This window comes from Chamaea fasciata, unplaced genomic scaffold (assembly GCF_029207755.1).
Source record: "Chamaea fasciata isolate MVZ Bird 193981 ecotype frontalis unplaced genomic scaffold, bChaFas1.0.hap1 SCAF_16, whole genome shotgun sequence".
NCBI classification, from domain to species: Eukaryota; Metazoa; Chordata; class Aves; order Passeriformes; family Sylviidae; genus Chamaea; species Chamaea fasciata.
Genome location: NW_027094101.1, coordinates 12,102,336 through 12,118,109, shown reverse-complemented (window position 1 = coordinate 12,118,109; position 15,774 = coordinate 12,102,336). Strand labels below are relative to the sequence as shown.

Genomic DNA, 15,774 nt, shown 5'->3' with positions numbered 1-15,774 from the left:
TCAGAGCTAATTCAGGAAGACCTCGCTGTCGTCCAGCTGGACTGGGAGAAAAAAAAAATCACAGAATTCAATAAAGAATGGGGTTTTCTTAGATTTAGATTTAGATTATGCTCTTAAAACGACAGTTTATAATAATGTAGGCAAAATGAGACTCAAATAGCTTCATTTTTTAATCACCTTTTCCTGTGGCTTTGTTTGGATTTCTATGTTTGCAAATAGTATTAAAGAATGGATGAACTGGTACTTAGTTGTGAGAGGCAGTGTGAAGCTCCTTTTAGTAATACAACAGAAAAAATATGTGTAAAGAGCAGCTGATTTACCTGGAAAGCTGAGAGTACAATGGATTAGAGTAATGGAATCATCACTAAGTCTCCTTGTGTATAGTAAGTTACTTAGTTCCTGTATTACAAACACTCATTTCAGCCACCTGGGCACTAAAACCCAGCGCAGCCCAGCCCTGGGCATTGAGTTGGTTAATTCCTGCCACTGAAAAAGCCTCTGTGCTTACCCTGTTGTGAAGGCAGCAGCTGGATGCTGTAGAGAACTCAGCACCTCTGGCACTTCCCAGTTCTCCAAAGAGCTTTCTGGGAAGCTCTGCTTCCTTAGAATTCCTGGAGTGAAGAGAACATTTCTCCCCCGTGCTTCAGTTTGTTGTGTTTCGGGGCAAAGCCCCAATAAACAACCTCTGTTCTCCTATTCGTTGTAATTCCCCCCAAAATTCTTGGAGAATAGACAGAATTTCCCCTGTAAATTGGAATCTTTTGGTTCATGAGCCCAGGTGCTCACGCCGTGTGTACAGTGAGGTGCGGCATTGCGGGCTCAGCTTCTCTGTCCTGGTGTATGAACTTTAAAAAATTGCCAGGAAAGCTTTCTAGAAGTTTCATCTGCTTCCTGTGACAGGAGAGAGCTGGGCCCAGCATCGAGGCCTTGCACCGTTGTTAATTTTACACCAACAGCATGATTTTAGCTAACGGTATACATTCATGTCTGCAGAAAATGTTATTTCGGTTTATACTTCCTCAAAAAATACCACAAGGGATTCCAGCTAATTGTGTAAATTCTTTTCAACTAATTGTAGATCTTGACTTCTAAGCTGCCTGTCGTGCTGGCTACACTGTGGCAGTGGTTCCAGTCAAAAGCAATTTTTAACAGAAGGGGTTTGAAAATCCTTTATAATTTAGTGGGTGAATCCACATGTTGATCCTTGGTGTTACTTCTTTGAGTCTTTGAGAAATGCAGTGATTTTTTTAGCAGTGCTTTACATGAGGCAGTGAGTACTCTGTGCAGCACCACGAGTACGTTGGTATTTCTGTGGATTGGTTTATCTGCATCGTGTAAATAACTGTACACAAAATCTTATTTTTGAAAGTATGAAAAAATGAGGGGAAATGCATTTAGTCAGAGATCTTGAAACCACTGGGAACTGAATTTTAAATATTCTAAAAATATTAATGACTGCACATCACTTTTTTTTTTTTTCCCACAGTCCTGAATATTTTTAGAGTAATTATTTCTCAAAATAACCATGGTGCTTCAGCAAAGGACCTCATCAAACAGTACGTTCCTAATCATGGGCTGGAGGAGAAAACAGTGGAGGAAGAGAAGGATGAGGGGGAATAGTCTTTGATCTTGGGAAGTCTGGTTTTGTCCATGCTGTCAGGCATCATTCCAGGGATGAGATTGCGTCTCTGCAGTGCCTCTGACCCCAGGCTGGTCCCCTCAGTGTCCCCTCCGGCACTGCTCCCTCAAAACTTTATATTAAAATCATCTTTCTAAAAAAAACCCCAAATCCTTAATTCTATCGCACTAGAATGTAGTGTTCTGGAAGAAAAATAATACTTTTTCTTTTTTTCCTTCCCATTGGGAAATTTATAGATTGTTTCTGTGTTCTGAGGTTTATCCAAGATCTTACTGTAAATAATTCAGCCTTCCCTCAGTTGTATGAATTGTAATTTAAATATTTTTAATATAAAAATTAGATGCAGATGAACTAATCTTTGCTGGCTAAAGTAGATTTTAAAAGTTCCATATTTTTTTTCTAACACAATCTAATAATAATGTTTTATTTATCAGTATTAATATTATGTACAAATTCAAAGGCAGATTGTCAAAATATAATTAGAAGGCTCTGTTCAAGAAATTAAATACACTTTAGTAGCAGAGACGTAAAAAGCATCTGTTTTGAAGTACTTTAATTAGAAATTAGACAACTAGAGTAGGGAAAAATAGATTTGTATGAGATGAAATGAGAAAAAAAATAAGAATTCTGGCTACACAGAGTGGGAAAATACCTATGGAGCATGGAGGAAGCCAAGTGTATCTAGGATTTATGGTGAATAATGTAAATAAACTGTAACCTTTGACTTCTAAAAATCTTTTGCTCTGTTTTCTAGACATGCTTGAAGTCATTATAGTTCTATTGTCCTTAAAGCCTAATGAAAATGACTGATTTTCCTAATGTGTTTCTCTCAGCTGGATGAATGCCTGTGGGTCTTCAGCTCACTTCCATTTTCAGGCTCCTGCAGTAGCTCAGGTTTTGAATCATCTGTGGTGTTAAATTCACCCCTATTCCAACACACACATTCCTGGGGTCAAACAAGTGTGTGGATAGGGCTTATTTATTAATTTATTTTATATTTAACCTGAAAATCCTGTTTGTAGTTAGGATCTCAATAGCTGCATGCTCGTTTGCCAGCTTCCACACAAGGGCTGAAGGCTGAGAGAGATATCAATACAGTCAGTGATGTGTTGTCTTAAATGAACTTGTTTTATGTTTTATCTTTTATATTAGCTGTGGACAGCTGGAAAAAAGCAAGCATCTCTAAATCCTGTTAGTTAAGGCTGTGCTATTGTCTGGGAAGGTTAGAAGCATAGTAATTAATGAGATTTCCAGTGGTCACAGTCTCAGTTAAATTGCATAAATTAAAAAAAAATATTTTATTACTCTTCAATATTTCCAATATTTCTCCTTCAAGTGACAGCTGCAAACAACAATCACAGCACTGGTTAATGACAGAAGTTTTTTTTTTAAATCTCTTTTGACAGAACTTTGGCCCAGTGAATGGATGTTTAGAATTGCTCCTCTAATATTGTGGAAAATGTGCCTACCATTTACACTGAGCTCAATTCAGTGCACTTCCATTGCATGTCAATGCACAACATCTAAAATTTCACAAATTCCATATAAATTTGATGGGTTTGAATTGTGTGATTCACAAATCCTGACAGCTTGAGGCATGTCAGTGTATGGCGTATAAAATCCTGTGTGTGTATAGACAGATATATGCACATATATCTGCAAAAACCAGATGTCTCATATCCCACTTTTCCTGGTGGACTGTATTCCAGCAGTGAAGAAGTTTCTTTCCTAGTTTGAAAGTACAGTTATTTCAACCTCTGATCAGTGTTCAATCTGCATTCAGCTAAGACTGCTAAAATACAGTTTTGAGAAAACCTGACGTGTTTTATTTAAGTTCATTCGAAAGAAAAAAAGGAAATAACCTTAAACTTGTGTCATTTGTTCAAAATGAGCACTGCAAACGTGTTGGTTTAAATGGATTTGGTTATTGCTTTTACTTTTATTCCTTGGGAAAAAAAAAGTTTTGTTTTATCTGGTTTTGTTCTTAATCCTGAACCCAGCTAATTTACTGGAAAGTAATATATTTGCACAAATGCATTTCTGCATTCCTCTGAGGGAAAACCACTGAATTGAGATGTGTCAGTGTTCACTTGGTGGCACGGGGAGCGATGTACAGGTCTGATGTCTGTGCTGGGAGTGCTGCACATGGTGTTCCTGCTGTGCTGGCTCCAGGAGCCTCATCCCAGCCAGGGCCAGGGGGCTGAGGAGGCAGCAGCTGGGTGGGGAGGGTGGGTGGGTGATCCCAGTTTTGGGAGAAGCAGGGGGACAGGGACAGAGAGCAGCTGGGGCTGACGATTCCTGCAGCAGCGCTGGTGTCATGTCCGTGCTCTGCTTTCTCCAATGTCAAACTGGTCATTTGGGCTCTCCCTGCTTTGAAGCCAAAGGACAAAAAGCACCCCTGGTTTTCGGTCGGTTGTGACGTGATTTCTGTTGTTGAGATGCAAACTGAGGTTTAGTTGAAGTGTTCCAAAACCAGATACCACTCTCTCTCTCTTTCTTGTAGGCAGGGTGCTGCTGTGCCAGGCAAACCAGGAGGGATCTCCCGTGTACAGTGCCCCCAGTTCACTAGTATACACATCCACAAGTAAGCTAGTGTTATGGCTCGTTTCTTGTTCTGTTTTTGTGACAAAAGCACAATAATTGTGAATTAAGCCCCCTGAAAATGTCAACTTTCCCAACGGCTCTTGTTAAGGTAAATGTGGTATTTATAAACATATGTAAGTAATGTCAACAGATAATTGAGTGTTTTCATCTTTATTCTCAAAGTATATTATATTTTAAAAAGAGAAAAAAAGAGAAAAAAATGCCTGTATTGTGATGTGGTACAGAAATGGTCAAAAGTTCTACAGTAAGAATTTTGGATTTTGGAATCCAATACTGTTGCCTGCTCTGCATTTTGTGTAGATGTGTTTCTTCTTCTGTCCTGCTCACGACTGTAATTTAAAACACAAAATGGTCTGTTACCGTGCCACTGTTTGATTGGGTCAGGAAACAATTAGATATGAGGTCTTTTTTTGCCAAAGGAACAACTTCTTGACAGGGGGCATTTTGAGCCGTAAAAAGCTGCCCTGATAAAAAGAGCAGAGACAAGCTGACGTGATGGATGCTGCCATCAACCATTTTTCTGTACAAAACTGTGGAGTAGAGATGTGTCCTCTAAAATTCTGAGCAGAAACCTCTTCTGAGAGTGTTTTAGATTGGATTGGGGGTACCACTGATGCTCATTCTGGTATCTAGTGCGATGAGAAGCCTGGAGCTGAATGCAGGAGCAGGAGCTGCTGCTCGCAGCAGCCCTGGCTCTGTGTTCATTGTCGTCCTCTGTAAAGAAAATACATGGTCTGATTTAACAGCATTATCAGATACGCTCTTTACGGAGATTGTATTCAATCCAGAATGCAGTTCTACTCTCTTAGAGCTTATCTAGACTACTAAAATAATTCTTTCTTAAATTAAAACCAGGAATTAGGACAAAAGCATTCCACAGTGTTCACCTCTATAGTCATGTAATTCTCTTATGTCAAGCGTGATCAATGGCATCCCTGGAGCTGCTGCTTTTCCAGGATTCATATGGGATCCCCTTTAAATGTGGAGTCTGGAGTCTACAAATGCATAGTGAACTAACCAAATGCATCAAGTGTTTTAAATTGCAAATTAAATTGTCAGTTAAGTCTGCATTTGCTTCCAGGTGCTCCAAGAATATTTTCTAATATGTCACCTTTCCCTAGCAGTGGGTTTTTTTGGTTTTTTGTTTTCTTTTTTTTTTTTACTTCTTGTAGTAACACAGAGATATGAAGTACTTACAGCTAAAATAATGCTCCCTTTTGGACATTTTTAGTGCACTCCTCCTTTTTGACTGACAATTGTTTTCCTAGAACATGATCTAAACATTTCACTCATCTCACTATTAGGGAGCTTTTTTTAGAGAAGAGGGGGCAGTGTTTGTTATAATTTTCTGAAAATTCTTCTTCTTTGAAAGCTTTTCATAAGTTCACCCTGCTGCTCCTATTGTCTCACTGAGTTGTACCCCAGGAATTTTATTGGTGGGATTGCTGTTTCCATCAGATGATATTTCCACTAGTATTGATTCCCCAAAGAGACACTGTGAGCAAGCTGAGCTCTGGAGTTCACTGTTTCCATTATGTCTCTTGAGTCAGTCCTGCTGAAAAACCTTATTTTGCAGTGGTGCTCCTTGAATAATGGTATCCTAACAAACACCTGTTTGTATTCAATTATGTCAAATACATAAATAAACAAGCTTTGCCTATCTGTCTCCCACTGGGCAGTGTGTAATACACAGTTTCGTAACAGGCATTGCTGGTAGCCTTTGCAGTAGAAATTATTAGACTTTTGTTGAATCTGCGCGTTGGCAAGTCACAATTTTTCCATCATTATAGAATTTTCTCTTGCCAAAATGCAGTTTCCCCTACAGGGTCACAACTCCTGGTAACACAAAATTACTACAATTACTAAATATTGTAATTAGGTTTTTTATTTCTTCTTATTAAAAAACTTTCAATAAAGATGTAAAATAGCTTCATTTCTATAGGAAATTCCAGTAGAAGTGAATAGAAATGAAGGTTTACTTTTGTCTCATTTCTTTTATTAGTTTAAAGATCTTCTATATTCCATTTTTGTGCACATTTTGTAATATTGAAATTATAACTGATAAGTCAACAGTGCCTAGGAGATGAATATTGTACTATTATCATTCCATGTAGACAACAATATTGCAGCCTTCCTTTTTGAATAATTTGTTAATTGTTTATTCTCTTACTGCTGATATTGTAACTGTGATATTTTACAACCGCTTACGATGTAAGAATTAAGGGGTTTTCATTTTGTAATTGTTTTAACAGAAGGGAAAGAGTCTGCTGAGATTTTTCTAAGGCCATCGTGAAGTTCAGAGAGTGCTAATGGCATTTAGGAGTTTTCAGATATTTGGAAGACGACAGTCCCAGTTTTTCAAAGTGTTGTCTAACTTGACTGTTCATCTTTTGTTCATGAGTTATAAGGCATGAAGGACTGGGACATGGTTGTAGGATGTATTTTTCTTAATTTGGCTAGCTTGGGTTCTCACTGAACTTCTTGGTTTGTAATTGTTCTGGCCGGTGGTAACCTCTGATGTCTCTGGGCACTTTCAGCCACTGGCTCTCCAGAAAGCAGACTGGAATTCTTGGAGCTACTCTTTCCCTTCTGATATTTTATTTCTCCAGGATATATTTTATGTATCACGCTGTACATTTCCCAGCACAATGATTAGTTACACCTCTGAATATGTCAGGAGATGGAAACATGACTCTGCTTCCTTCCATCACTTCTGGCCCTTGGCATAATACAGAAAGAAATGAGCTGTTTCTTCTGCAAACAGTGGAACAAATCAGCAGCAATAGTCTCTCATGCCTCATCTGTTCTCTTATGCTGAAGGAGAAGATGGCACCTGGATCAGTTTTTCATTTGCACATCTATTGTTGGAATAGATAATTTTTTATGTAGAAAGCAGAGTTTCAGCATGCCAGTGTGTTCCCAATCCCTGGGTGGGACAGGTGCTGTGACAACCACGGCCAGGAATTCCAGGCAGGAAACCTTGGCTGCTCCAGATTCCCACAAGACTGGCGTCTCCAGGGCAGAACTGATACAACAGATTTCAGTTAAATCCTTCATCATTGCCATAATGCAGGATGCAGACAAAGATTGAAAGGAGCTATATCCAGCAAGGAATGATTGGAGTTCACCAAATCCTAGTGAGTCAGCACTCACTGGAATCTTCCTACAGGCCCAGGATATCTCACTGAAAGACAGTTTGACTGCACAGTCTTTTTTTTACCCTTGCTTCTTTAGAATAGTTGCTTCCACAGGGAATTTTAAAAGCCTGAAGAAATTTTTATCTCCTGATAAATAAGAACTGTGTCAAGAATAGTTTTGGAACTTTTCTGAATTGAAGTCACACACAAGTAGGATCCATGAAAATATTAAGACCCTGCTGGACAAAAGGAAGATTCAAAAAAAGAAGAAAAAAAAAATCTGTTCCTGAGTGTCTGTATCACTGTTCTGCCAAGGATGGTAACTCATCTGGGTATGTATGGTCAAAAAGGCAAAAATAAAAATATGAATTTATGCAAGAACTTTTAAAAACTGTTTTGTGCCTATTTCCCCCCATTTTTCTATTTTATGTAGAAGTGCCTGAAAACGTGAATGAAGTAGAAGCTCATGAGAGCCAAAGCGTGGGGAAGAAGGAAGATATGAAGTTGTAGAATTGTCAAGTAGTTCAGGTTGGAAGAACCAGGTTGCACCTCTGAGGATGGAGATTGCACAATTTTATGGGGTCATCTGTTTGAATGACTGAATGTGCTGGCAGTGGAAACCTCTCTTGTTGCAAGTGATGTTTGTTGTCCCTTGTCTTCCCAGCCTATATCCCTGTCCTTTGTGGCAGGATGTGGAAGAGGAGATGCATTTCCAGCAGAAATCCTTGTGCTCCCAGCACTCCTGGGCTCACCCAGCCCTGGCCTCAAGCTGTGCATCCCATCCCTCAGGAATGTCCAGCTGTGCCTACCCAGGCCCCATGGAGGGAAACAGGAGAGAGATGGGATTTAAAATTTGATGGGAAATTCAAAGGCAGCTAAATATTTTTTACTGTCTAAATCAGCAGTTTGATCTCTGAAACTTTTAGGCTTTTTTTTTTAGCTCCAAGTAAGCATTAAGTTATTGAGTGTGTAGCTACTAGTGGATTTTTCTGAGCACACACTGAAGGGATGATTCACTGTTAGCATGGGTAGCTCACATGTATGGTAAAATATTTTAAGTTTCTCCATGCTTTTGTTCAGAATGATGTGCAGAGGAGCACCTCTATTTCCCAAATGTTTAGCAAGCCCATAAAAGAGAATTTTGCCTTGAGCTCAATGAGTATATTTTAAACTGAAGTCAATTTTGGCTTAGATTTCTTAAATGTTAGAGTTGTTTCATCTTGAGTAAGCCTGCTTATCAGCTCCTAAATAAATCTTTCATATTGCAATCAAGTGGTAGAATTAAAGGAAGAAAAAAATGAAAATGCAAAATCCAATATTAATTCATTTTATTTTATCATACTTAAGGGCAAATGAAGTCGATGGCCCATTTTTTAATTGATATATCGATTACAGTTTTGGAAGAAGTGGTGGTGGAATTTAGCAAGAATGATTGAGGTGGTACAAATGCTTATAAATCTGTCCCACATTGTTCGTGTTCCTTAATTGTAATTGTCTGATAAAACTTCCATCGGTTTCTGTAATTAACCTAATGGTCTAAATGAATTTCCAGATCACTGGTTATTCATTTCAATATAGAAAATGCCATTACATTGAGTTTAATTAATACTAAGTAAGTTCACAGTCCATTGTACCATTAGAATAGAATTTTATTGTTTTAACTGTTTAAATTATGAATATTATTTCCTCTCGTTTTGTTTGTCCCATTTATGAACTTGAGTGCTCATTTTCTATTCATACTAAAATAGCATAACCCCCCTCTAATTAAAATATTTAAAACCCAATGCTCTTCAAGCTCACATCCTCAAAATATCAGTTAAGATGGTTTTTTTTATTTATTATTTCAACTATTTTTAAACAGAATTCAGTCAGTGCCAAGCTCATAATCCCATGATATGCCCTAGAACATCTTATTTATCTTGATATTCCTTTCACAGAAGTACATATGACAGAAAAGCACTCACCAGAGAATACTTTTGCTTTGCGTCAGACAGATATTAAAACAATAAACTATGTTGCCCTGGGATTTTAGCTTATGAGCGACCGGGAAGCAACAAGGCAAAGATGAGATGTTTTTGAAAGGTGGGAAGGCAGTTCTTTTGGCAAATTCCCTGGAAACCTCTGGTCCTGTAATATTTTTGACAAGAAATATTTTTAAGGCAAAAGTTTTGGGTTATTTTCCAAGCAAATCAGGAAAACACGCTCCATTCCTTCAGAGTAGACATTAGAAGTGTCCCAAAATTATTCCAATATTCCTGTTATTCCATGCATTATGTGCTAGGAGAGAAGGAAAATCTGTGGCACAAGCATAAAGTATTAATTACATGATGTGGGAATTTTATTCTCTGTTGAAAATATTAGCACTTACATACAGCAGACATATGTCCTAGTTTTAAAAAGGTTTGTTTTTTTTTTTTTCCTGTGGGTGTTTTGTTTTAATTCATAGACGGAGGACGGGTCAGGATCTTGCTTATAGAATAAATGAAGAAAATGATAAATATACATTTTATATTTATAAAGAGCATATCCAACAGTAGAGTTTAATGTATTTGAGGACTCATTGTGCTACAGAAATGAAAATTAAGTCAAGCCTGTCTATGCAGTATGTCCTTGCCTTAGAAATAGGTTACTTGGCTTAAGAATATTAGTAAACCACCTAAAAACTGCTCTATGAAACTATTTTCGTGTTGCTTGTTTCAGTGAAGACATTCCAGATTTTATTTTCCTGTGGCGTTACTAATGGATTGAAGGAAGACCTTTGACATTTCTATTATGTTCCAGGATATTTTCAATACCAAGAAAATTACACAGGGAAAATAGGAATTTTCAAAAGGTGATTCAGAGAGCTTTTCTGAGCCAAATCATTAGTGGAAGCATTCGGGTTGGAAACCTTGATTCTGTTGATTTTGTCAGGTTTAATCTGTTGCACACATGTAATTACCTGAAAATTATACTGTAATGATGGCAGCTTGCTGCCACTCCAGGCAGCTGAAGGGTGGATGCTGCTGGCACTTGGTGTATCCTTCTCTGGGTTTTGTGTGTCAGTCATGTCTGACCTCCTTCAATCCAAGTGGACATGTATTGCAATGATATCAACGATTAATTCGTTCCCATTTTATTGTTGTAGTTTTTCCATCGTTTAACTGTTTGGCCGACTTGCCATTTTGAATTAGAATATGGGTCAGGACCAGTTTAAAAAATGAGTATTCGTGTGGTATAAATAATTTGCCAGCGCAAATTATTTATTTCTGAATTGAGTGTAGAAATGTTCTGCCAACTAAAATTTCAATTGGTCTGTTTTCTCTTAGGCTGAAATGGAATGGGAAGTCACTTTATCACCGATAAAATATATATCAGGGCATTGTATTTACATCTTGGTGGTTTTGTCTGCTTCTTGTTGCTTTGTAGGAAACAGAGCACCCCTGCAAAGGAGGCTGTGAGTGGGCCATTAATTAACCAAATTAACCATTATCGGGCTGCACTTCCTGACTGAGGGTGCAAAAAGCCTGCCAAAGGGAAATATCCATACATCTGAGAAGAGAAATTCCATACATGATTTCCAGGCTACAAAAACCTTATTACTGAACATTTAGGGGTCAAGCCATCTTTTGTTGTGCTTCTTGAATTAATTACCTTTATTTAGGAAGAGAATCACCCGATAGTAATCAGGAAAAGAAATGTGCCAATTGCCCTTCCTGCTTGCCGATTAAATAGAGTGGGCTTAAGTGAAAGCTTAAATAAAGAAGATACCAGTAGTAAGTAGGAAGGGAATGGCTTTTCATAATTCCCTCCCCAATGTATGGAAGTACAGAGAAATGTTGATGTCATCTCATGTTGAAATGTCTTTAGAAGGTTTTTAAACTCTTTTCTGTCCCATTGTGTTGGGCCTTGCTTTGATGCAGGATACCACTGGTTTTCAAGTAAGATAAAGATAGTACAAAATTTAAAAAAATTATGTAAAACTGCATTCATATGCATTGCATTATCTTGATATAAGTATCATCCTGGTTTTAACTGTAAAGTAAACCTTGTTGGGTTTTTTTGTTTGATTTTGGGGGGGGTTGTTTGTTTGTTTGTTTGTTTTGGGGGTCTGTTTGTTTGTTTGTTTATTTTATAGTGTTGCCTGGAATTCCTCCTACAGCATTTCTGATGCTCTGTATCAGTATATATTGTTTTTTCTGCAACTATTTTCAGGATAAATCACATTTTACCTCCTGCCTCTCCATATTTTAAATGGTCACTTATAAATAATCATAAAATACATTGAGTGTGTCCAAAATCTGTAAACATGGCTTTCATTTCACTCCCACAAGTGTGTTGTTGAGGGCCTTGCTGTTTGCCCTCATTCTTCTTTTGATCTGTTTAGTGCTGGATCAGTGTGTCTGAGCTAGCAGGCTTAGGAATTTTGGAAAGAGAGACATGTCCTGATTTGTGCCACTGATTTTTTTTTTCCACTTACACAAAACCCTACATGCGGGTAGTGGGAGATAGCTGGAAAGATATTAATTGTGGAGAGTATCTCTGTCTTTTTGTCCAAATAATAAAAATTGTGTGTGGCCAAGAAAAGCTGAGAGCTCAGGTGCCTTCCCTCTGTGTTCTGCTGTTGGTGGACACAGTGCTTGGCCACTGGCAGCACTGGTGACTAACCTGTGATTTAGGGCAATAGGACTGCTTGGACTTGCTCCTCTCAGAATGCAGCTAAATAGTGAGAATTACATTTAGTAACTCCATTTACTATTTACATCATATTTACATAGCGAGAATTACATTTAGTAATTCCATTCACTACGTACATTACATTTACGTAGTGAGAATTGCATTCTGTATTATCTTGCATCATGTTCTGTGATGCAATTGTACATCAGACAATTTGAGCACAGTCCTGGGTGCCACCTTCCCTGGCTCTGCCTCCTGTAATCTCTCTGCTGTGTCACCCATTTTTAGTACCAGACCCACAGTGCTGACTGTGCATCTCAAATCATCCTGTCTGGCAGATAGCAAACTAATGATTTTGTGCTTTTCAGCTTAGCCTGTAAGATTTGGTTTCAAATAAAGGCACACCTTAGTGTCAGTCTATTTTGTGATGGTTGTTATTGAATCATGGCTCTAGGAACTGTTCTGTGTACAGCAAAATTCCACCTGAATTTTGCAGATAATAAGTGCTTTTTAGGAATTAACATTTTTAGTATCAGTATGACTTTGCGGGTGCAATTCTTTGTTTTGTCAATTTTTCCTTTATGGTTTGGATTAGGTTAAGAGCTAGGTTTTTCCTCCATTCTTTCCTGCCTAAATTGTTCCCAATGCATTCTGACAGTGCGCTTTTTACAGTTCAATAATTCTGTTGAGCTTTAGGAATCCTTGTGTCATCTAAACAATATTTCTTGTCACTATGTCATTGACTTTCATGAACATTCAAATTACTAAATTTTGTCATCTCTTTATAGCAGTGCTACTCTTCATCCAGCTTTCCACAGCCGTGGCCTTTTTCCTTTGTCTTGGAAATGGTGCTTTGTTAGACACAGGGGATTTTTTCCATTTGCTTGAAACTTATAGCTGTCCAATAACTGGGAACACCAGACAAGGTATTGATCACTTTGATCATCTATATTTGAAGATTGTTCTTTAATTTGTGATCAAACATGTCTTCTCTGATCTCTGCTGTTTCTTTTTCTTTTATGGCCTGGGTGCTTTTTTTACCTCCTGAGCTTTTCCTTCTTTTTCAGTTGCTTTCTTTGTGAAAAGCCGACTGTTCTTTGTACCTCAGCTATTTGTAATTTCAGCTATGCAGTACTCTCATTTTGATTTTAAGTACATCATAAGTAATTTTACCCCCAGTTATAGCTTTTTTTCTTGAATTCAAAGTAGGTTGGTGTCATTACATAGCTTTACAAAGAGTTCTCAATCCTTTCCTTTGTATCCCTTCATATCCTCCATTTTCTTCTGGTTGTTGGAAACCCCTTGATGTCTTAGGGTGATGATGTCAGGTGGCTGCATATGAAATCCAGTTAAAGAAGGATGGAGAACAAAGGGAATTTCTGAGAAACAGAGAATCCCTAAATGGCCGAATCTGAGTGGCTGAGGCTGGAAGGGGCACTGGAGAACATGTTGTCCATGCCCTGCTCCAGCAGCAATGCCTGCAGCTGGCTCTCAAACAGCTTGTGAACATCTCCAAGGATGGAGATGCCACAGCCCCCCTGGGCACCTGTGCCAATGGCCAGTCACCCTGATGTAGAAAAAGCTTAGGCAGGGAGATGAGACAGTTTCCAGGTTTAACCATCAAGGTTTTGCACAGAAGGTTCTAAATTAATGGCTTCTCATCGTAGCAATGTACAGAGAAACCAGTACTGGATTGGTTTTTGGTACATGAGAAGAAAGGAAACAAAAAGAATAGTTCCATCTAGACTTAAAATAATTACAAAGAAGTCAGTATGTGGAAGTCATAGAAATAATAGATCAATTAGATCTGAAAGCAGCTTTAAGAAAATCAAATGAAAAGTTTGGTTTGAACAGTTAAGTGTCTTCCTATCATTTAACACAGGAATAAACAGTAGGTTGCTTTTTACTGAGATATTTAGTTTATGGGGGGGTTTTGTGTGCATTGGATTAGAAATTGGTATGGAATAATCCAAACATCTGATTCTTCTCATGTCTGAGGCCGAAATATTTAAAAACAGTGTTTTCAAGCAGTTGTCTGTCCCCTTTCTAGAAATATCTACATGTACGTCAGTATAAAAAGTTTCACCACATTTATGTGAAATTTGGTGCTAATTTGGATTTGACAGGAAACTTAATGCAGTAGTGTTGTGTAAAGGGATTCAATTACAGTGTGCAGTGTTTTGTAAGTAACTGTCTTGCATAAAAAAGTTAATTAATCAGAGCTGTGTCAATTTCCTTGTGCCATGTCAATTTGCAGCAAGGTAATTAATCACTAATCGCCTGGCGTGCAGCAAACTAAGGGACGATCCATGAGTCATTTGTTGTTATTTTTTCCCAAATAAATGGCACACAGAGCCATGAAGAAACACATCTTGCCTTTCATAATATTTTTATCGACAGTTTTGCATGTTGTAATAGACTGCAGCAACAAGCAGCTGTAGTTCAATGGAATATGAATATTAAAGAAACAAATGAGAGCAGATTTATAGGCCATTGCTTTTCTGTTATGTCAGTTTTGAGATTACACTGAGCAAATGAACAGTGAAAAATTACTCTTCCATGTGGAGAATGGTGATTAGACTTGTACATTAATTAGAGATTTCTGTTTTCCTTTTTAATGCATTTCAAATGAGAATGTCCTATAAGTAGGGGTTTCTCCAAAATACAGATTTATTCATTCCTAAACAACAGTGTATAACACTGGCATGTATTTTTTTACAATAGTAAGGAAATAATTGGTCTATAATTTTAACTATGATTCAAAAAATAAATAGTTTGTGAAAGAAAGAAAGAAATAGAAGTGACCAGCTGTGACTGTGTTTGATGTATACGGGAAATTTCCTTTGAATGCAGTTAATTCACAACTAGATCCCAGGGAAAACCATCTCACAACAGTGACAGGTGAAGAAATGTGTTTTCAGCCTGTAATTTTAAACACTGTGAACTTTCTAAAGATTTTTTTTACCCTGAATTTGAAGTGCGTGTATGTACATATATTTATATATAATTTAAATGCCTTTTCATGTTAAAATCTGTATTAACAGAGCTTACATTTTGCTTGCAGTGTGCTTTGGTCTGTGTATTTAAATGCACAAATCCTCTTTAGCTCACTGTTTATAATTCTTTCAAAGAATGCCACTTAATAATACTTATTACTATTACAGTAAAGGGGAAACACAGCAAATATTGGGATAAACTGCTGATTCTGTTCCTGAAATCTGAGATAATATCATATAGATTATTCTGCTTAGCCTTTCTCAGCATGCTACCCATTATATCTCTTTGTTTTTAATTTATTGTGTTTCCTCAACGGGGCTCCTCCTGAACTCTGGGAATAATGTAAATGTGTCTGCCTGTCTTTCCAGCAGTTAAACTGTGCCACAGTAAATTAGCGATAAACCGATTCAAACACGACGCAGCATTAAAATTCTTCACCATAAAACATTTGCAAACTCTTGGTGGCAGGTGACCTGCTACTCTGTGCGGAGGAGGAGAGATTAGGAGTGATGAGAAGTAGATGTGCACATCCATTTTGATGGCACACCTTTCTTGGGGCATATGGCACCCTCATACAAATTCAAACCGCAGCACAAATGTGAAGAATAATTGCCCATTAAAGTGGCTGTATATTTTTATGGCTTTGATACAAAATCTGCCCCCTGTTGTCTTTTGCATCTGCTGCTCTTTCATCTATCCCAAAGCTTTAAAGCTTTAATACACAGTGTATAACCCTTAAGT

The 15,774-nt window shown here is 37.8% G+C and overlaps 1 protein-coding gene across 37 annotated transcripts in view; it reads left to right on the top strand.

Annotated features, from left to right (window-relative positions):
• Positions 1 to 15,774, top strand: part of RBFOX1 (RNA binding fox-1 homolog 1) — a 1,151,565-nt gene that overhangs the window by 1,083,352 nt on the left and 52,439 nt on the right. For 30 of the 37 annotated variants that reach the window (XM_066197674.1, XM_066197696.1, XM_066197683.1 and 27 more), the window contains one exon: positions 4,143 to 4,223. The exons of the other annotated variants lie outside the window; for them this stretch is intronic. In XM_066197674.1, the coding sequence (XP_066053771.1) occupies positions 4,143 to 4,223 (81 nt within the window). The remainder of the gene's footprint in view (positions 1 to 4,142; positions 4,224 to 15,774) is intronic. 37 annotated transcript variants of the gene reach the window in all.